The sequence below is a fragment of the Grammomys surdaster genome, unplaced genomic scaffold, assembly GCF_004785775.1.
Source record: "Grammomys surdaster isolate TR1022 unplaced genomic scaffold, NIH_TR_1.0 165, whole genome shotgun sequence".
Lineage (NCBI taxonomy): Eukaryota > Metazoa > Chordata > Mammalia > Rodentia > Muridae > Grammomys > Grammomys surdaster.
In genome coordinates, this window is record NW_021604613.1 from 21,715,235 (window position 1) to 21,738,840 (window position 23,606).

General features: G+C 34.9%; 1 protein-coding gene across 2 annotated transcripts in view; it reads right to left on the reverse strand.

Annotated features, from left to right (window-relative positions):
- The window catches only part of Erbb4 (erb-b2 receptor tyrosine kinase 4), a 983,956-nt gene that overhangs the window by 474,986 nt on the left and 485,364 nt on the right, over positions 1–23,606 (reverse strand). For both annotated transcript variants that reach the window (XM_028765623.1, XM_028765622.1), the window contains exon 3: positions 2,371–2,557. In XM_028765623.1, coding sequence (XP_028621456.1) covers positions 2,371–2,557 — 187 coding nt within the window. The remainder of the gene's footprint in view (positions 1–2,370; positions 2,558–23,606) is intronic.

The following is a 23,606-nucleotide window of genomic DNA, read 5'->3' on the forward strand; positions in this document are numbered from 1 at the left end:
AATTTCATTTAAAACTTTTAGTTATTATTTTTGAAGTACTGATCTTAAATGTGGAAATGAATATGAAGAAAAATTTAAAGCTTGTTTTTATAGAGAGAAAAATAAGTTAACAAGCTCATTTTATAGGGGAACAGGCGAGAGGCCCAGAGGGCCAGGATGATGAATGGAAATATGTAGCCTTTGGGTGTGAAAAGTGGAGATACTCTCTAGAAATTACCAGAGATCTGAAAGGTGAGAGACTCTCAGGACTCAATGGGGGTAACCTTAGCCAAAATTCTCAATAGTGAGGAGAGAGAAACTAAATTGTCCACCTCCAATAGAGAGACAGGGACTCATATGGGAGGATGGAGTTACCAACCCATAATCAAAAATTTTAACCAAGAATTGATCCTGTCTGAAATAACTGCAGGAACAACAATGGAGATAAGACTGGAAGGAAAGGCTGTCCAGTGACCGCCTCAACTTGGGAAACATATCATGAGGGTGGGGCATGGAACCAAGGCCTGATACTCTTACTGATGCTATGATTTACTGACAGATAGGAGCCTAGCATGGCTGTCCTTTGAGAGGCCCTACCACAGCTGATTAAGACAGGTGAAAATACTTATAACCAACTAGTGGATTGAAGTTGGGGACCCCTATGGTTGAATTAGTGGAAAGGTTGGAAAAGCAAAGGGGAGGGAGACTCGATAGTAAGACCAGCATTATCAACTAACCAGGACTGCTGGGAGCTCCCAGAGACTGAACCACCAACCAGGGAGTATACATGGGCTGGTCTGAGGCCTCTAGCACACATGCAGCAGAGGACTGCTTGGTTTGATCTCATTTGGAGATGATGTGCCTAATCCTCCTGAGACTTAAGGCCCCAGGGAAGGGGGATGCTAAGTGGAAGAGAAGGGGAGCACCCTCTCAGAGGCAAGGGAGAGGAGGAATGGGATAAAGAACTGTGGGAGGGGAGCCAGGAAAATGGGAAATAATGACTAGAATGTAAATAAATAAAATAATTTAAAAAATAAGATTCTAATATCATAATGACATCAAAAAAGGAATATATTCCTTTATTTCCTAACATAAATATAGAAAATTCATGAAAGATGCAATGCTTCCTGCTTGCAAGTTTTAGTTGTATTGTCTTATTTTAGATTTCTAATTCCAGCCATTCAGCTTCCTTTTTTTAATAATTTTATTTCCAATTTTTTCTCCTCTCATTCCTTTATGTAAGTAGCAATTAGATCTGAAAAGACATTCATTTGGTAGAAAAATATCCTAGAAAAAAAAAGTGAAGTAATAGTGTTGATGTAGGAATCAATACATTTTCAACATAAGTACTTACTATCATTCCATCAATTCTACAACAACTGTCCCCGAAATGACATCATCATTACATGACTGCACATTATGATTATTCCTTTCTGTACCCCAAATTTCCATATTTTATTTCACATGTCTGGATGATTATTAAATTAAAAGTTCCATCTTTAAACGTATGTTCTACATATACTGTGAATATTAAAAATTATTTCAATAAGTTAACAATGTCAATTAAATTTTCAGGGTGCATAAAATTCACTGAGTGAACCCAAAGTAGGCATAAGTCACTGAATATTTCATGTAACACTTGCATATATGTTATTGATTTCAAGTAAATTATAATATAAGCTACTGAATTGCCACTGTAGCTTTGAATATTTTATCGGCACATTTTTAACTATAAATATATTCAGTAAAATTCATGATCATATAAAAAAGTATTCCATAAGAATCTATATGAACAATAACAAACATGAAGTGAAAAAAATCATTGTAAAGTTTCTTATATAAACGATAACTCTAGTTTGTTACCACTGTGTGTATGTAGCAATGAAAAAAATACCATAGATGGCACCAAAATATCCTTAGAATTTGTGACAGTGCTCGGTGAGCTACTAAATGGGAGAAAATGAAACTGAATAAATTAGACTGTTCTCCTAAACTCAGGTGATCCTGTAAAAATCTTAAGATTAGTTGAACAAGATGGAATAGCTTGAGCATTACCAAGCTCTGTCAGGCATGGGCACTATGGTGTTATCGCAGGCATTTGATGATGTGGTCCACCCAGCTGCAACCACCAAACAGAATTCTTAAGCCTGCTTCCTATCTCTGTTTTCAGTCACTGAACATTTTCTTAGAGTGTACTTCTGTTCAGCTGAGATATAGCAATCTGTTATCTTTTACACAGCACTTATAATATCTGTAAATAAAAGTGAAGGTAGCACAGAGACAACATTTCTCATGAAATGAGTATGAAGTTAGATGTTGCAGACACTTCCACATGTGCATACTTGTGGGCATTATTCTACATCATACGCTAGTTTTCATTTTTTTTCTTACCAGTCAGTTTCTTTAATCCAAGTTCTTGAAGTCCAAAGTTGCCATCTTTCCTGTAGTTTAAGAATATCGCTAAAGCATAGCGATCTTCATACAGCTTTGTCCCACGAATAATGCGTAAATTCTCCAGAGGCAGGTAACGAAACTGGTTGAGGGCCACCAGTACGTAGCCAGTGACTTCTCGGATAGACTGGGAAAACGCAAACAAATGTCTATCTTAGAGATAATGAAATTAACGATAAGTTGAAATATAGTCATTCAAATTAAAATGAGCTGACTCTAATTTTCAGCTCTTGATTTAATATACTAATTTTCTCATGATAGTCATTTTTATATTGGATTAACAGAGGACCACAAAGGGTTATAATTTAATTTGAATGTGTTGGATTTCTTTTTTAAAGTCGTGAATGTAGTTATACTAAAATAATAAACTTTATTTTATGAGACATCCCTCACACCTGAGATGTGAATACAGTTAAAGGAATCAAGGTGTCATTCACTGATAAGCTACAATGATGTGATATCACACCATCAATCTATTGAAAGATGAGAATGCAACTGATAAGTGTTCCAAAGTAGAACCATTCTGCGTTGGCTGTAGACTCTGATATCATACCTGGCCTATGGAAATCTAGAATCCATCAACCAGGCTTCCATTGTTTGAATTATTAACACCAAGTTCTTAAAGTAGGTAAAAATTGTATGGCCCAAAACGTAATAGTAATAAAGATGCACTTTAGCTGATATAGGACCATTATTAAATGTTCTAGGGCACAATAAGCACTATGCAGAATTTGGAGACTTTGCTGTGTGATCAATCTTTTATTTAGATTAGTTCACTGATTCTTCAAATCTCATTCAGGAGAGACTCTTTGCATCAATAACTGTACCCCGCTCCTTGTTCATTGCAGCAAAGGGAGTACAATAATAATCTTACTGTACTGTATATGAAGACTATAGATGAAGCAAACTCAGAATAAAACAAAAGTATTGATCAACAAGTAATGCTATGAATTATGTAGTATCTACAGAGAGAACTCTTTCAAGCTACTAGTTGACAAAGAACAATAAGACAACTAAAGTAGATCAATGATATAAAATTTGAAAAAGACAAACACAATGTATCACTATTCAAAATTGATATGATAATATACATAATGACCCAAAAAATTCTACCAGAGACTTCCTACAGCTGATAAATAGCTTCACCAAGGTGGCCTGATACAAAATTAATTAAAAGAAAAATATCAGTATTCCTCCTTTATACAAATGATAAACAAGTTGAGAAAGAAATTGGGAAAACAACACCCTTCACAATAGACAGGAATAATATAAAATGTATTGGTATAATTCTAACCAAGAAAGTGAAAGACCTGTATGACAAGAACTTCAAGTCTCTGAAGAAATAAATTGAAGATGATATCAGAAGTTGGAAATATTTCCATGCTCATGGATAGATAGGATTAATATAGGAAAAATGGCCATCTTACCGAAAGCAATCTACAGATTCAATGCAATTCCATTAAAATTTTAACATAATTCTTTATAGACCTTAAAAGAAAATTCTCAAATTCATAGGGAAAAACAAGAATATCTAAAACAATGCCATACAATAAAAGAACTTTTGTGGATATCACCATCTCTAATTTCAAGTTGTACTACTGAGCAATAGTAATAAAAACTGCATGGTATTTGCTTAGAAACAGACAGGTTGGTCAATGGAGTCCAATTGAAGACCCACCAAGAAGCTCACACACTTTTAGACACTTGATTTTTGATAAAGAGCCAAAACCATACAAGAGAAAAAGAAAACATCTTCAGTAAATGGTGCTATTCTAATTGGATGTCTGCACGTAGAAGAATGCAAATAAATACATATTTATCATCCTGTACAAAACTCAAGTTCAAGTAGATCAAAGACCTTGACATGCATTAAATCTAGTAAATGAGAAAGTGGAAAATAGCCTTGAATGTTGATATGAAAACAACTCCCTGAACAGAACACCAAGTGCTCAGGCACAAATATTAACAGTTAATAAATTGGACCTCATGAAACCGAGAAGATTTTATAAAGCAGAGGACACTATCATTAAGAGAAATGATCATCCTAAAGATTGGGAATCAACCTTCACTAACCTTACATCTAACAGAGTACAAATATCTAAAATATATAAAGAATTAAAGAAGTTAGTTGCCAACAAACCATGCATGGTATGTACTCACTAATAAGTGGATATTAGCCAAAAAAGTACCAAAATACCCAGGGTATAATCCATAGAACTCAAGGAGGTTAACAAGCTGAAGGGCCCAAGTGAGGATGCTTCAATCCCATTTGAGAGGGAGAAGAAAGCAATCACAGGGGTCAAAGGGAGAGAGAGAGTGACCTGGATGGGAGTGGGGAAAAGGTGAACATGATCAAGTGTTGGGAGGAGAGGAGTGAACCCTGAGTGGAAGTATAATGAATGGAAATATGCAACCTCTGGAGATGGGAGGTAGGTGGACCCTCTAGAATGTACCAGAGACCTGAGAGGTAGGAGACTCTCAGGACTCAAAGGGAGGGATCTTACATGAAATGGCCAACAATGCAGAGAGAGTACTAGTAGACTTTATCTCCAGTAGAAAGACAGGGCATCAAGTGGAGAGATAGAGTGACCATCCTACAATCAAAAACTTTGACCCAGAATGGTTCCTGTCTAAAAGAACTGCAGGAACAAAAGTGAAGAGACTGAGGGAAATGAGGTCCAATGATTGACCCAACTTGGGAATCTATCTCAAGCGGAGGCTCCAAGGCCTGACAGTATTACTGATGCTATGGTGTGCTTACAAAGAGGAGCCTAGCATGGCTGTCCTCTGAAAGGCCCAACAAGCAGTCGACTGAGACAGAAACAGGTATATACACCCAACCAATGGACTGAAGTTGGGGACCCCTGTGGTTGAATTAGAGAAAGAATGGAAGAAGTTGAGGAGGAGGGTGACCCCATACTAAGACCAGGAATCTCAACTAACCTGGACCCCCAAGATCTCTCAGACACTAAGCCAACAACCAGGCAGCATATAGGAGCTGATATGAGACTCTTGACACATATACAACAGAGGACAGCCTCAATGGACCTCAGTGAGAGAATCTGCACCTTACTCTCAAGAGTCTTGAGAGGCCCCAGGGGGTGAGGACATCCTTTTGGAGACAGGGATGAGGGTGGGAAATGGGATGAGGAACTGTGGGAGGCCAGACCTGTTGAAGGATAATGACCGAAGTGTAAACAAACAAACAAACAAAAAAGATTAAAGATACATATTTTTAAAAATATTGGGCTACTGAGCTAAACAGAAAAATCTCAACAGTGGAGTCTCAAATGACTAAGAACTTAAAGAAATATCCTTAGGTATCAGGGAAATGTAAATCAAAACAATGCTGAGATTCCATCTTACATCCATCAGTACGGCTAAAATTAAAAACTCAAGGAACAGCACATGCAGATGAGTATGTGGAACAAGGGGACTGCTTTTCCACTGCTAGTGGGAGTGCAAAGTTGTACAAGCGTATTGGAAATTAATCTGGCAGTTTCTTAGAAAATTGGGAATATTTCTGCCTGAAGATGCAGCAATACTACTCCTGGACATGTACACAAAAGATGCTCTATCGTACTATGAGGACACATGCTCCATTATATTCATAGCAGCTTTATTCATAATAGTCAGACACTAGAAACAACCAAGATGTCATTCAACTAAAGAATAAATAAGAAAAAGGTGGTTCATTCTCACAATGGAATATTATTCAGATATTAAACACAAGGACGTCATGAATTTTGGAGGCAAATGGATGGAACTAGAAAATATCATTCTGAATGAGGTAACACAGACCCCAAAGGACATGAATAACATGTACTGACTTATAAGTAGATATTAACCATAAAGTACAGGATAATCGCACTACAGTTCACAGACTCACAGAAACTAAACAAGAGGGAAGGCTCAAGCAAGGATGCTCAAATCTCATTTAGAAGTGTAATAAAATAATCATAGGAGTTAAATGGAGGAGGGAACTGGCTAGGATTGGGTATAGAGAGGAGAATGGGATGGGTTCGGGATCCTGTGTGGGAATAGACAGGATAAATGGCCAGGAGGGTAAATGGAGATCAGTTGCTGGTAAGGTTGTGGGGTAGGGGGGGCTTCTTTAGAACATGCCAGATACCTAGGATGGAGGAGGCTCTCAGGAGTCTATGGGAATGACGTTAGCTGAGACTCCTAGAACTGGAGATATGAAACCTGAAGAAGCCACCTCCTGTACTCAGGTAGTACCCCTAGTGGAGATATAAGGACACCAACCCACTCAAAAAACTTTGAACCAAATTTTGTCCTGTCTAAAATAAATGCAGGGACAAAGATGGAGCAAAGACTGAGGGACTGGCCAAACAATACCTGGCTCAACTTAGTACTCATCTCATGGGCAAGCACCAGTTCCTCACACTATTAATGAGACTCTGTTATGCTTACAGACAGGAGCCTAGTATAACTGTTCTCTGAGAGGCTCAAATCAGCAGGTGACTGAAACAAGTGCAGATTCCCTGAGCTAAGATACATATGCAGAATGCAAACAAAATCTCAGGCAAGGGGATTTCCTGATGCTTACAAAGTCTCAGTTCCATAATTTAAGCTAATATTGGCCTATGTGGACAATAGAGGTCACCATCAAAACGTTTAGATTAAGTTTTAGAGTATCTTATGTCTGTTCTTCCTTGGGCCAGTCCTTAGTCCATCAGAAAGAATCTCAGTAATGTAACATTTTTATTGTTCTACAGGTTTGTTGTGAAAATCACACACACACACGTACACACACACACACACACACACACACACACACACTACATATATATATATATATATATATATAATATTTTTATATATTAGCTAATATAAGAGGTACAAAAGAAAAGCATAACAGCACGAAATGTGAGCTGGACTAACAGGCAAATTTGCCTTTGTCCTTACTAGTTACATAAACGTGTTGAAGCTTTTAAGTCTTAAAAATATTCAGTCTTTTCATCTCTAGAAAATTTGTAAAACTATACCTATTAGAAAACTATTATACACATTGTAAGGTAGAGAAAAGGTGTAGAGCAAATTGTATTTAATGGATGTGAGCTATTATAAATATTACCTCAGAAAGTAGCCAGGCAGACAGATTGTCTCAGGACAATTAGTTGAAGATGAAGTGGTCATAATATCATAGTATAAGAACTATTGTTTTAAACTCTTATTATATAATCTTCAGCATGCTTATATCTTACTTTTAAGGTTTACAACTTATTTCTCCAATTCAGAAATGCCTCCTACATTTTTCTGTCTGTATATTTAATCTCTTCCTACTGACCCTGTTTTTGAATAGACATAATTAATGGCTGTTTAATAAAGTAGAATTGAAATCTAGAATGAAATGCTTTTAAATCATTGTAGCTATTATTTTCCACAGGAAATGATTTTGTGAGCTTAATGCTAATAGAAAACATTGAAACACAAAATTATTTATTTTTTTACTTTTGAACCACTGTCATAAATAGAAATCACCAGAAAGTTCACCAAAAAGAAAACTTTCACCATGTTTTCACCTGAAGGGCCAGAAATGTTCCTTGTCGAATACAAAGGGTATGAGCACCTAGAGATGCACTATCATCATATGGAGACAGCATCTGTTCTATATGACAGATTGTTTTCTATTGTCTACATTGGCTCTGCAGCAGCTTTGTTCAGGTAGTTAATGAAATAGATGATCTTTAAGACTTTGAGTAATTGAGAATCTCCTAACCAATGAGAATGTATCTTTACTTCTAAAGTATTTGAAGAAAATCAAGGATATGAAAAGTCTGCTGGTCCACAATGCCATTCTTATATATGTTGAGTATTTCAGAAAAACCCGTTTGTTATTTCCAAACTTATGACTTATTTCACAGTTCTTTAAAGAACTATTTTTAAATTGATGCAACTTCTGATTTGATATTCCCTCCCTTTTTTCCTCCCCTACCCTCTCTCCCTTCCTTCATCCCTGTCCCTTCCTTGCTCCCTCTTTCCTTTCCTTCAACACCCTGGGTTCCTTCCTTCCTTCCTTCCTTTCTTTCTTTCTTTCTTTCTTTCTTTCTTTCTTTCTTTCTTTCTTTCTTTCTTTCTTTCTCTCTTTCTCTCTCTCTCTCTCTTTATTTTTTCTTTCCTTCTTTCCTTCCTTCATTACTGCTTTGGTGGAACAATAGCTTCCCAAATGTGTCCTTTTCTTTCTTTAGATTTATGTGCATTAAATCTATGCTTCTTGATTTACTTTCATATAAGCTTCTCTTGGAGATTCCTGCCATTTTCTATTTATTTATATTTAAAAACTTCTTTAGCTAGTCAAAATAGCTCTGAATTGTTCTACTACTGTGCTCTATGTATCCAGACCTAATGAGAAATTACCCTAAACATTAATACATTCCGTGAGTAAGGACATTCAGAAATATAATAGTGATTAGTGTGTTGAGGAGACTGGAAGTTAAATGACTGTGATATCATGAGGAGAGGGAATAGAAAACTCTAGTGACAGGAAAGAGGATGGCTGAGGGATAGGAAGTTTCTTCGGCTGGTAATGAATGTAGAAATTATGCCTTCTCTGACGGTGACAAATGTAGCAGCAAATTATAGCTTCTGTATCAGTAAGATTTTCTATTAACTTCCCTAAGGCAATTACTTTCTGTCCCTGCCCCTCCTATCATGTCTAGTAATATCTAAAGCAGACACATTCTTAACGATGACATAATATTAAGAAGTTTACAAGAAAAATTTAATAAGCTAATAACAAGCATTGCACATTTCTTCTGCTTAGAGAGATACTGTTTTATGCTTTGGTTTTCTGCTTTCAGGTTTCCACTATTTGAAACTCATCACTATACCACTCTGGGAAGCTAGGTCTCAGTATCTGATCTAATTATATTTTGGGGAAAAAGTGTATGTTAAATGTCATGTACCTAACTGGAGTAGTGTAGAATTCTTGCTCACTCTACCCAACAAGAAGTAACACTGAAGGATCAGAAATTCTGATTCCCGTCATTCCAACAAAAATACACTCAGCCACTATAAGCCAGTTCTATGAGCTAAACCTGCCATGATTCTTGGAAACTGTGGGCCGTTACTTCAGTATTGACCACACAGCCAGCACTCAACACAAACATGATTTATTTGCAATAAATACATTTCATCCACTGTAAACAGATATTCTTCTCTCCTTTTCCAGAAATAACCATCTTTCCTGGGTCTTTATATTGTCCTGAGCAGTGAGGAGAAAACTTAATAGTACTTATTCAGTTTTTAGCTGTTTCTTTTTTTCCCTGATTTTATATAGATGATATCTCTAATTCAGCTCTAAAACACCTCTTCACTTTGAATGCCTTAATAATAAACTATAATAAAATAGTATGAAACCAAACTGAAACAAGAACACCTCTTTAATAAGAAGCAGAGTCTCAGCCAATCCTAGAAGTTTAGCTCAGCTAATTATAGGATACCAACTGGTCAAATTATACCCATAAAGTGGACCATCCTTCAAATAGGGGGACTGGATAGCAGTAACTGATCATGTTTTCTTTGCACCTTTTCTGTTACCTGCCTAAAAACATCAACTTCTCTTTTGCTAACTGAAGGTCCCTGAGCTTGCCTACCTGCTGCAGATGAACCTAAGAATTGCAAATTATTCTTTGTGCTAAAAATCTGTTCATTTTTAATCTGTGCAAAGATACCTCTATTGAATTACACTAGTTGAAATATGACCTGTAGACCTCTTTATATAATCATACAAGCACCCTGATTTTGTAGTATTTCTAGAGGCATGGCATTACAAATTCCATCATCCAAAAAAAATTTACATGTAAATTAACTGTCTTTGTTATAATACAGGTGAGCTTATGTTTTAAAATCTTAATTTAAATGTGTATTTTTAACTCTCTTATAATTATACATTTTATTAAATTAATATTTTCACATCAAATATGTGTATTAGGCCCAAGTGAACCATGGAATCAAATATTATCTGATGAGAAACATTGTATATATGCAAAAGAAGTAACAATTATTGAAAAAAAGTTGAACTTAATAAAATAATAGAAATGGTTTTAATTAAACGTTGTTTAAATATACAAATGACTTAAAGCAAACAGAAAGTTTGAGTTGTCCAAACTTCCAAATAATTGAAGCTAAAATAAGCACTTATTTTCTGTAATCTTGCAGATTTTGGTTATAACTCGTACCTTGTGAAGACACAAGAAGAAGATTCACTAAAAGTCAAGGGGAGAGGTATCAGTCAGAAGATAGCAAGTTCATCTGACCTGTAATCATTGTTTTTAGCCTCAGTTAAGAGCTGAGAAACAGACTGCCTGATATCACAGACTTGAGAAGTTAAGTCTGGATGAATCTTTTAATCTGCTTTGGTTTAGATTCATCATTTATGCCATGAGAATATTAAGTGCTCAAGATTCTAGAATCATTATAATAACCATATCCCTGCATGTTGCCACAATGGCATGGATTTAGTGTCACTCTAAGGCTTGGGTGTTGAAGTTGTGACACTGACTGCAGCAGTGTGCACTGGCTGGGCCTTTGGGAGGTGATTTGATAATCGGGTTTCTTATCTCATCATTGGATTAATTTACTTACAGATAGACTATTTAAAGATTACGGTGGCACATTCAGGAGATGGGGATCAATGAGAAGTGGTCATTGGGATATTCCACTGAAGGTTATTTTGTTCTGTGCTCTTCTCTTTCTCTTTACTTCTTGGCTACCCTGAAGAAGGCAGCTTTGCTGCAGCCCTGCCTTCCCAGAGGACAGAAACGATGAGTATAAAGAGTGAACACCTGAAGCCATATGCTAGTCACAGCCACAATAAGCTAAGTGATATATTTAACAAAATGCTTGGCTCAGGGGCTAGAAGGTGAGAACTGATGGTTTTACTAGAGAACTCAGGTTTTATTCCCAAATCTACACGGTGGCTCACAATCATCTGCAACTTTAATCTCAGAAGATAATGACAGTCTTCTGGTTTTCCTGGACACTACATGAATATTGCTCACAGACACACATAGAGACAAAACACCCATGTACACAAAATATGTTAGTAAATAAATAAATGCAATCTTAAAAATATTTTAAGAGAAAAATGGATCATAGAGACTCTCCTGCATTAATATTTTCCTGAATTTACAAGTGTAAATTTCCTTCAAGGAACAGCCTCTGTAGCTTATTGTATTAGTTATTTCATCACTGTGAAAAAAACTGACAGAAGCAACTATAAGTAGCAGAGATTTATTTCTGCTCAATAATCAAGGAAGTACACTAATCATGGTAGGGAAGATATGGTGACCAAGGCTCTCCACCCATGGGGTAGAAACTTTCAGGGTAACCTGTCAAATTCCTAAGATCAAGAATCAAAACTGCAAGTCAGGCTTAGACAGACTCTCACCGTCAAAAAGACCCTCTTTCTTAAGCTGAGTTGTACCTCTTAAGGCCCTCCAAATTTCCATAGAAGCGCTGCCAGCTGGAAACCTAGTATTTAAACAGATGGGCCCGTGGGAACATCCACACACAGACTGTAACATGCTGCATGTACAGAACCTGTTTCTTCTATTTCTAAAGCAATCACTAAGCATCTCCAATGTTTAGACAAGAAAACTGCTTGGTACCATTTCAGTCGGCAATTGAGAGTGACAGTTTCATGTCTGAGGTCTTTTATAAATGTGATTTCCTCCACTCAAAATTTAAAAGAGGAAAATAGGCTTGCATGAAATGATGTCTGCCAACTGCTGCCTCTGCTGTAAAACATATGGAAAATGGCCTTTGAGGATTCAGAGTTAGAGGTGATTGCTTGTGAGACTTGTCTGCTGTTGTTTTTTTTAAATGAAAAGGGTGAGCAACTCCAGAAACAGGACAGCCAAAGTATCAGGCTAGGATTTGACAAGATGCCAAGATACACGTTAGTATCTGTCTAAATATTTGGCCATTCAACACAAAACAAAAGGCTTAATTAATTTACAAAGAACAAATACTGTCTTTAATCTTCTTCAATGAGAACAGGTTCTGAATTTGCTGATGAGGCTTCTAATTTTCTATCCTAACATAGCAAGTAGGTATCATAAAGATTTCTGTGGGACAATCAAAACTACAAGTATAAAATCAATTGGACCAGGGACATCAAGACCAGAAATCAGAATAATTTTCATACTTTTGCATTCTTACACAAATTATTAGCTTCTATGCACCGACTTGTTGTTCTAAAATGGCTTTTTGTTTTTAGTGTATATTTTCTATATGTAAAATATTTTACATTATTAATATCTACTTAGTATAGCATAGTGTATTACTTCTGTTTTATAAATGATGAAACTAAGTTGAAAATCCTTCTCAAACTTATATAGGTAAAAAGTTAAGAAGAAATTTAAAAAATATCCATATTCCCTCCTAAAATTTATCTCATTTCTGAAATCAAAACCCAAAATTCTATCAAAATATTCTGACAGTTACTCTCTCATATTAAACCCATATTCACTGGAAAATGTGTTTTAGAAATATTTTTTCAGTGTTATCCTTATGAAAAACTATCAGCTATGTAGGAGCCTACATCATAGTTATAGCAAATGTCATACTCCTAAAGTCAGAACAAACGAAAAAACAAAAACTTCTAAAAATATATGGAAAGCTAAGCCTTACCATATCATATCGCAGCAATCATATCAGTCACATTATATCATATCATAAAAATTCCCTAAAAGTGTTTCTGAAAGTTCTTAGGTATGTATTTTATTGGTATTTAGAAAGTAAGATTCTTTGCAAAGAGATATTTGAAGTGAAATGTGATTTTCTGTAGGAATTCACACTGGAGATGTGACCCAATTTCCAGCCTGTAAAGTTAGATCCTGACCTACCAAAACAGAGACAGGAAGGACAATTACTTAAAGGGTTGTCTACTAGCTGCTTGACAATGTCATATTATTGGCATAAGCTGAGCTTCTTCAATTAAAAGCAGTTTAAGGTTTATTTTGTTTAATTTGGAAAACAGTATTTAAAAGCACTTGGCACATGGAAGGTTACTACACACACTTGTATTCCCTTCCTCCACATCTGCCTCATCTTTCAGGTACACACTTCCATCCAATTACTAATTCCCCAAAAGATCTTTTGTATACTTACTATACAATTTGAGCTGGATTTATGGGAGTTTTACAGTCTGTGGATCCAAGGCAGAAAGAGTACACAATAAGCCTGACCACTGGACTATACCAGAAAATGAAGAAGCATTCACAAACTAGTAAGGATCATGCTAACAGGGTTTAGAGACAATTAATTGTCCACCAAATTAAAAGTAAGTTTTAATTTAAGAAATGATAATAATTTAACAGATTGATCCATCAGGTATATTTTACATGTAAGTTAATTAATGTCATTTAATATAGTGAATTATCATTTTTAGACAGTAATACACAAACACTTAAAGTTCTTAAAAAAGCTTATATATGAAACAAAAAACTGCTTTTGAAGTTTTCTTTCTTTTTCCTATGGAATCCACAATATGACACAATCAAATAATAAAATAAAGCGAACTTCTCACTCTGTGAGCACTAACATAATATACTATCAAAGATGTCAAGGCATGTGCACAACTTTTACTTTTCTTACTTCTGCATGCTCAGAAGTCAAAGATCATGGCTGCATCTGTTAGATTTTTGTTGCTATAATAAAATACTTTTGCAATGACATACTTAAAGAAGAGAAATATTTGTTTTGGCTCATGGTTCTGTGATCCATAATGCACTGGTTACACTGCCATTAGCTTAAGACCACAAAGAAATATCATGGTAGAATTGTAGAGCTGGAGAGGCCCGGTGACCTCATGGCAGCAGGAAGCAGAGAATGCAAGGGAAATACATTTTCAAGGGTCCACTCCCATGACCCTCACTTTATACAGGGTTCTGTCTCCCTTATTTCATTCAGGTGATCAATGATGAAGAGAACCCCCATGGCACTATCACCTCTTAGTGGTCATGCTCGATGGGAGTCACGTGTTCAGTTCACGAGGCACAGGGAGCATGCTTCATAACTAAATCTTAACACAAGGACTAACACATTGAGCAGCTAGTATGAGTCATTTCTTCGATTCCAAAATATCCTAATCTCTTATGATGTTTTCATATAGAACGAGCGCTAAAAGATCACTGAAGGGTCTCTTTTGTAAAGACATTAGATCAGTCACAATGGCACAGTAATTACTCTTGGCACAGTCACAGTAATGAGCTACTCTTATCCCCCCAAACCCACCATATGTCATTTGAGCATTAGGATTCAATGTAGAAATCCCATGGGAACATTACATCTACCCTATATCACACACTTCTATCAAGTATGAGAAAAACAAATGTTTAAAACTATTAAAATAGCAGTCAACATCATTTCACTAACTATAATGAATGTCCTACGTTAATCAAAAATAATAATTTGGAGCAAAGTATGAATTATAGAGACTCTATTTTCTTCACAATTTTCTGAGAAAGCTAAAATTTGCTTGATATTTATAGCAAAAATTTGAGCATTACCATCATAAACTTTTAAATGAATTAATAATCTAAGTTATCTATAGAAATGGATTATAAGAATATTACAATTTACTGCATTGTTTAGCATATTACAATTAATCTCAGAGGTACCAAAATTCAGTAATGTCATATAATGGAAAAAAAGAAATGCTTCCTATTGTATTAAATCAAACATGAGTGAGTCCAAGTTTGAAGAATTCTCTACTTTTCTCCCTATCTCCTACATTTGTCTGTAGAGTTTTTTCTTTCTTCCTTTCTTCCTTCTTTCTTCCTCTCTTTTCTTCCTTCCTTCCTTTCTTCCTTCCTTCCTTCCTTCCTTCCTTCCATCTTTCTTTTTTTCTTTCTCCTTTCTTTATTTCTCCCCTTTTTTCTTTTCTTTTTTGTGGTTACTGCTGGCTTACCTATTTCTGTCTCTGTCTCTGTCCCTGCTACTATCCTTAACATAGGGCTTTTCTCTGTCTTTAATGATCAATATTAAGTTAAACGATTAGCGTGGCAAAATATAGCATTGGATGTTAAAAATAATCTGTTGAAGAAATGCAATGAATAAATCTCTATAAAAGTAAGAACTGTAGTTACTTCAGAGAAAACTGAATTTTAAGAAAATATATCGGGAGAAACAAACTTCTTTTTTTGTAGATTGTTAACTTTTTTGTAGGTTGATCAAGCCACTTCAAAATTCCTTTAACCTATGTTTTAGTGTTATAAACATTGCAGTAGATATGCTATATTTCCAATAATCAAGTGTATAAAATGAGTTACCAGACACAGACAAGAAGGGAGTAAAGATACTCTGTATATTCTGTGACTTATATTTGAATGCAAAATTAGGAAGGAAGGATTACAGATAGTAAAATATTATATACTATCATGTTCTCTCTCCTCACACTCAGGAACTAAATATTTTGGGATTATTTTTGACACCCAGATAGAAATATAAACTATTATGCACATTTGTCAAAATGTCTAGAGTTTTCACAGGTTTAACATTGTTGAGTAGAAAATAGGTAATCAAGAGAGAAGAATCATTTGGGAAAAAGGAATGAGTGAAATATGGAATTTTAAGTACCATGCAAGACCAGGGGTATTCAGTGGTATCTTTCATGGAACAGTTAGGTGGCAATTTGTTCTACTTTTGCAATTAACTTCCTAGTTACAGTGCACAGTTGCAGTGGACTAGTGAGTGGATGACAGAAACAGGGGAGTTTTGAAATCATTGCTATACAAGTGTTGATAAAGAAATAATACAATAATCAGAGCTGACAGGGAAAGTAAACCCTTTTTACCAGTTATAAAACTTTAGGAAGGACAACCCATAGTGAATGATTATATTTAAAGTTGGAAAATGTGGTCGATATGGATGGGACTGAAGACAAGAAGCACAAGAAACAAATTTACATAGATAATTCTTACAAATGGCACACAGCCTTATCATTACAGAGGCTAAGAGGATAGTTTCTTATTTACAGTCCCTTCTAAATATGTTAACATAAGAGTGCATGTCAAATCTCGATAGTAGTACATGATTCTGATACTTTTCTCCATCTCATATTTTTTAAATTTACATATGGCAAATTATATGAATCTATAGACAGATGTAAAACAGTGATTCTCATTGTGTTGCTTGTGTCCTCAGAAAGACATTTGTCCAAGTGTACAGGTAGCTTTATCATCTGTCTGGGAGTTGGCTGTATTACTGGTATCTCTTGAGTAAAGATTTCTTACACAGACAAAGATAATAAATTACCGAGATGGTCTCTTCTTTAACCCAACTATCAGAAATATCAGGTCCAATGTGCTTATAATGCCAAGATAGAGAGAACATGACATAGAATTGGTAAGCTGTGGAAATCACTTAAGTATATTGCTCATAGAATTGCCCTAACAGTGCCTGCCGTGATAGTATTACTGAGATCAGTAGAGCATTCATACGTTTAAAAAATAAATTATATTAACATTCTTATAATACTATTTTCAAATACATATACATATACATATACATATACATATACATATACATATCCTCCCCAAATATAAACAGAAAGAAAAGTAGACAGCTAGGTAAGCTGACACTGACAATGATTATTGCCTATCAAGAAAGTAAATAGATTCACAATATCTATTTATATATGTCCTAACTCATAGGTAAACCCTCCCTCTTGTTCCTTCCATTTTCCTTCTCACCCTTCTCCTTTGTTAAACCTTTTACTTTCGCCTGCATCCTTCTCTTGTCTTGCTTTTCTCTTCTCCCCCTTACCATCTCTTTCTTTTTGTGATTTTTTTGTTAGATATTTAATTTATTAACATTTCAAATGTCATCCTCTTTCCTGGTTTCCCTTCCACAAACTTCCTATCCCATCCCCTATCCCCCTTCTTCTATGAGAGTTTTCCCCCACCTACCCACTCACCCACTCCCACCTCACTGCCTTGGCCTTCCCCTACACTGAGTATCGAATCTTCACAGGACTAAGGGTTTCTCCTCCCATTGATGCCAGATAAGGCCATCCTCTGCTGCACGTGAAGCTGGAGCCGTGGATCCCTCCATGTGTATTCTGTGGTTGGGGTTTTAGTCCCTGGGAGCTCTGGGGGTTCTGGTTGAGACTGAATAAGCTGAATGTTTAACCCAACGAAGGAACAACAATATTTATCATCTCTTTCTTCTGCTTCTCTCTGTTTCTCTTTCTCTGTCTCTCCCTCTCCCCTTCTCATATTTCTTCTTTCCTTCTACTTATAAACCTATTGTTAATAGTTAATCCTTATACATTGAATTTTTTCCCACTTGAAAAGATCTAATTAAGACAATTGGGCAGTATTAAATAAAGAAGTATCCAGAGCAATTTATTTTGCAAAACATATTCAGCCACTTCCTTTGTAAGTATACTTTAATTTTATCGTTGGAAAGTTTGTTTTGGTAGAAAGAGTAAACATCACATTCTTTTAGTTATACTTAGTAACCATACTGATTAAATATAGAAGAAAGTATTTTCTTCCAGTTATGAACCAATGGATGATCTTTTCTTAACCTTCTTTGTTGATTAGACAAAAGCATGGGTCATCTTTTTTAGTTACTCTCACTTGTAGCCTTTCTTTGAGATAGGCTGGGCTTCAGTCCAGGTGCAGAAGGGGAAGGATTCAGTTTTCTTTAAGGAGCTGATTATTGGAACTTTGATCATGCTCCAGTGAGTATGTGGGCAACACAAGTTGGAATTCTGTGTCTTTGTGGGATTTTTTTTCTTTTTTCCTTTTTAAAGGAATGCGTAGTTAAGTTACAAGGTGAAGCCTGAGAAGTGAATGAGATCAGGGTGCATTATGTGAAATTTCTAAATAATCTATACTAATTACTATTAATGATAATTAATAAATAATAAAATATTATATTGTTAAAAAGAAACACATAACTTTCCAGTCCCAAGTGAATGACAGCACCTTCATTAGAGGACTGATCAACCACACCACACATCAGTAGCAGTCAAGAGTACTGGATTAGACTACACGCATCATATACTAGGTTCATAAGCCCCTAAGCAGCAGGAAAAACAGATATTTTACTTGCACTTGTTTTACTACTTTTCCTTGCCACCTTCACCAGTACCACAGCTTTTGCTTTACATAAAGTTGCGTGTTATGAAGGCATTTCATAGACATAAAACGTTTAGCTTCAATCAATCACTTCTAAAACTGTTCACTAAATTTCAATTTTATTTTTCAGAATTCTATTAACTGTGTTGAGGCTTTGAGATAATCACCTACCTAAGAATCTTGGAAAACAGTATTAGTAAACACTTCAAGTAAGAGTGGTTCAAATTTGCATACCACCTTGAAATTTACCATTGAGAAATTTCATACATACCACATGGACACAGACACAAACACACACATACACACACAGACAGACAAACACATTTTGTTACAAGTTGCTTGCTGAACCCTCCATTAATTGTTTTAAGGAAGTTCTGATACTACAATCTGATGTAATCTCTATATACTAACAATCAGAAAAAATAAATAGAAAATCATTCTTGGTGAGGTATGCTTCACAGAGATCACAAATCCCTAATGGAAAGTGTTGCTACATGAAGAGAGAAATAAAACAAAATAGGCCATGGGCATTAAGTTTCTGCAGAAATACTCTTTTCTAGTGCTCAAATCATTGACATCAACTGCTGTAAATTCAGACCACTAGAATACTATTAGTGCTCTTAGCAGCCTGCCTACCTCTCAGAGCCAAGTGTTCTCCTGAGCATGCACTACTGTAGAACTGGCACTATGCTTCCCGTTTTACATAGCACATCAAATTTTATTGTCGTTACCCTTTCTTATATTTTCTTTAAATTTCCCTCATTGAATACAGACAATATCATTTCTCATTTGTGAGTGTCCGGCTTATTTTACTCTCATTCCAGTATTGCACAAAATAATGTATTACTAGGAACACATCATAAATGAATAAAAAAAAAGATGAGAGAATCATATGCAGGGATTCTGTCAGCTACTAAATATAATGCAAATAGTATCTACTATTGCTATCTCCATAGGTACTTCATTTTTACTCAAAAGACTAAGGTCTGCTACATATGTCAGAACATATGAAGGCATGTGCCATTTGAAAAAATTAAAAAAGTAATTTTGAATCATTCATAATATATTTTTTTTTTTTGGTTTTTCAAGACAGGGTTTCTCTGTGTAGTTCTGGCTGTCCTGAAACTCACTCTGTAGACCAGGCTGGCCTCGAACTCAGAAATCCGCCTGCATCTGCCTCCCAAGTGCTGGGATTAAAGGCGTGTGCCACCACCGCCCGGCCATTCATAATATTTTTAATAGTTATATACGTGTTCACATAATTTTGTTATAAGCACTAGTATTAAACAGATAATATTTTCTGTCAGTGACAAGAGGTGTTTCATTAAATTAAAGATCATTGCCTTTTGTATACTGTTAAACTACCACACATGTTTTTTCAAGTCAATATTTCTCAAGTACCATATTAATTTTTGAAAATGCTACTTGAAGAATTAGTATTCCATATGTTTTATAAAAGAGGCATAGGCTTTAAAATATATTTTGCCCAGTTTTATCTTGTGTTATGTTTTTATTCCAAAGTCAGTGCAAAGAACTATCCCAAACATAAACTAAACTTTGGTATTATTAGTATACATGCTTTTACCCATTGTTTATTTCAATTGACATGTGCTGAGCTTTGGGTGGCAAATTAGATACCCACATAACTATCTCCTGTATTTCTCTTACATATCATTCTACATCAGATAACATGTATTAATACATTTTATATTGAGAGGATAGATAACTGTATAGCCATAAGCTGCTAACACAACGTGGTCTTGGAAGAAAATTTCAAAAATATATGATCACAACCTTTAGTAAGACAGTTGCTCAAAAATATTACGATTCAATTTGTTTCTAATATGCTATCCATTTGTTCCCTTTCTTCTTCATACTTAGTATCTAACTAATGCTGTTTAGTCCCAAGATGAATTTGGCTTATAAAATATCTACATGAATAGAATAAAATATCTATCCAAAATCTTAGTACAAGAAAGAAAGAATTGCTTGGAGTTAAAAAAGTTAAAAAATGTGAAAGAATTTAAAGATAATATATATCCACAAATTACTATATAATTGTGAGGAAACATCTCCTTCTACCAATTCTTTTATGACCATACATAATCATGAAACAGAGAATTATCAGACAAACAATGACATCACTGTGATCCTCATGAGTCATGGCCCCAAGCATGATGGTCAAATTTGCTTTGCTGAGAAAATGGTGGAGGATCCTAACCCAGAATAATATCAAAAGTAGAGTTAACTGATAAAAAAAAAACAGGGTATGTACATAAAATATATTGATGATGGTAATATACCATGCAAGGGTGTCTGTCATTTGCAACAAGAGAGATTTAAGCAATCATAATCTGGAACTCATCAAACTTAGAACCTATATCTTAGTAATTTTATTAATTTCTTAAATATCTATGGTTAATCATCATGCTGCATATATTTCATATCCTTACTCTATTAAGGTTTATTAATATTATTCATTTAGAATATGGATATATTTTTTCTTTAATGACATTTGTTATGTAGAATAAGATAAAGTTTAGAGAGGTATATAACAAATTTCATTACATTTACATCTCAGCTACGTAATTACATAAAAACTACATTGATTATGTTTTGAAATTTATAGAATTATAAGAAATATTGATTATTTTGTATATCATATGAATGTTGTAAAAATCTCAAACTATTTTTAGGAATCATTTTTTCTGAGTTTTCCCTTCAAACTGAAGAAAGTTTTTACCTTTTTCTTAATGTCATAAAGTCGTGACTCCATCCTCCTTTAGGCATTACTGGCCATTCAGGTGTACAGCAAAGCTTTAGTGATGATACCCTTTAGTGCTAACCATGAATGCTTTCAGAAAAAAGTTCATAATAGCATTTTTTCCTTATGCACTGTAGTGAGGACAGTGGCATATTTCTTTAATATTTACTTTGCCAATACCAAACAATTTTACCCAAGAAATATCAACAACACCAGCTTTAACACAAACTAAGTAAATAATCTAGTCTCTATTAGTCAACACCAAAGAGATTGTGACTCAAATGGAGACAATTTTAGTATCTCTTTTTCATAAAAAATAACTTCTAAATAGAAAATAGAGGCCATTGCAGATGGAGTCATTTTTATGAATTACTGTAGAATACAAACTATGCGTTACAGAATTTCTGTCATGAATCCATCACATCATCAACTTCTAAAGCTTTGAGTCACTATTTTCTACCTGGAATACTACAAATAGAGCTTGCTATACTTTTGTCCATATCTGTAGAACACTCAAATCATACTTTCAAAGTGACAAATTAAGTCAGATAGAGTATCCACTGAAATAAAAAACTAAGTAAATAATCTAGTCTCTATTAACATATACAGTCATTCCTTTTTAATTTCTTCAAGATGCTTATTGGAAGAGGATTTGTTATCTGTCACATAATTAGTTACTTCATGACTCAATCTCTATTACCTCTGTACTTTTAGGGCTCACAGGCCATTCCCTTACTGTCTCTAATAACACTGTTACCTCTACTTGATGAGGGATTCTATTCAAACTAAATCTAAATCCATGCTAGTAATATGAAGTCTATGGAATTTTAGACTTCCATTTAAAACTAATATCTAAAGTATCCCTCAGTAGAATATAGAATACAAATGTAGAATTCATATAGGACACAAAATTTTGCATTAAAGCAGACACTCTGGAAACAGGAAGAAAACAGACTTCGGGTGTTTATATCATCTTTAGAAAGAAAGTGAACAGCAAACAAAATCACAACTGCAAAGGATGCTGTGAATCAAGGACAGACATCCCACTGCAAGCAGCATTGAATGGCCAGAAGTAAGTGGACAGTGTGGTAGGGAAATATAATTCATTTCATTTCAGCTGATATTTCCTTGTCCATATATGTAACAAGTTTTTAATAAGGAGATTGTGATACAGACTATATATAATTAATGCTCTATCCTACATAAAAATGGATATACTCATTCTATAAGTAGTTATGTATAATTTCTTCCACAGTAAATTGTATCATTGTCAGGATAGATTGTACTTCACTGTGTTTTTAAAGTCAAGAATAGTAGAAAAATATCTGAGGATTGCTTAAGATGAACTAGCTGAACTGAATGCTAAGGGAATTCTTTCATTATCCCAGTGAGGGTGTAATTGCATGATAATGGAAAAGATGGGCAAAGTAAGAAGGAAATAAATAGAGATAAATTGAGCAAAGACGGAATATTATGAGACTGCTTGATGTGGTTCCTATTGTCCCTTAGATTGGTTCATATTGTGCCAACAAATTATAAAATGCTGGGCAAATTTCAACTAACACTTTACAGACACCTATCTTCCCAAGAAAAGAAATACCATTAAACCTCCCAGGTTTCATTCCATGGCCACATTTTCATGAAAAACAATAGAAACAGCTATTCCAAATCCCTATATATATTTAAAATAGTCACAAACTTGAAATCAAGATATATATATATATATATATATATATATAATGTTATTTTATATATATATATGTTAATGCTCACTTCTCTAAAACCTGACTTTTAGAATGTTAGAACAACTTGGAGGTAGGGGTGGTGCATGCCTTTAACCCTTACACCCTGGAAGCAAAGCCAGGTGGAACTCTATGAGTTCAAGTTCAAGGTCAGGCTGGACAATAAATTAAATTCCAGGATAGCCAGGGATACAAAAAGAAACCCCATCTAAAACAATATTGGTTTACATGGTGATCTAATAAGAATACATGTATTAAGCATTGTGATTGGACACTTACAGGTTGCATGATTCTTTATCCTACATATATTGTAGGAAAAAAACTGTATCATTTTAAACTGTGTCCTGATATAGACATAATAACATAACTTAATGAAAACATAATGAAAATACGGGTACAAAGTATAGAGCAGAGACTGAAGGAAAGGCCATTTAGAGACTGTCTCACCTGGGAATCCATCCCATATACAGTCACCAAACCCAGATACTATTGTAGATTCCAAGAAGTGCCTGCTGACAGGAGCCTGATATAGCTGTCTTCTGAGAGGCTCTA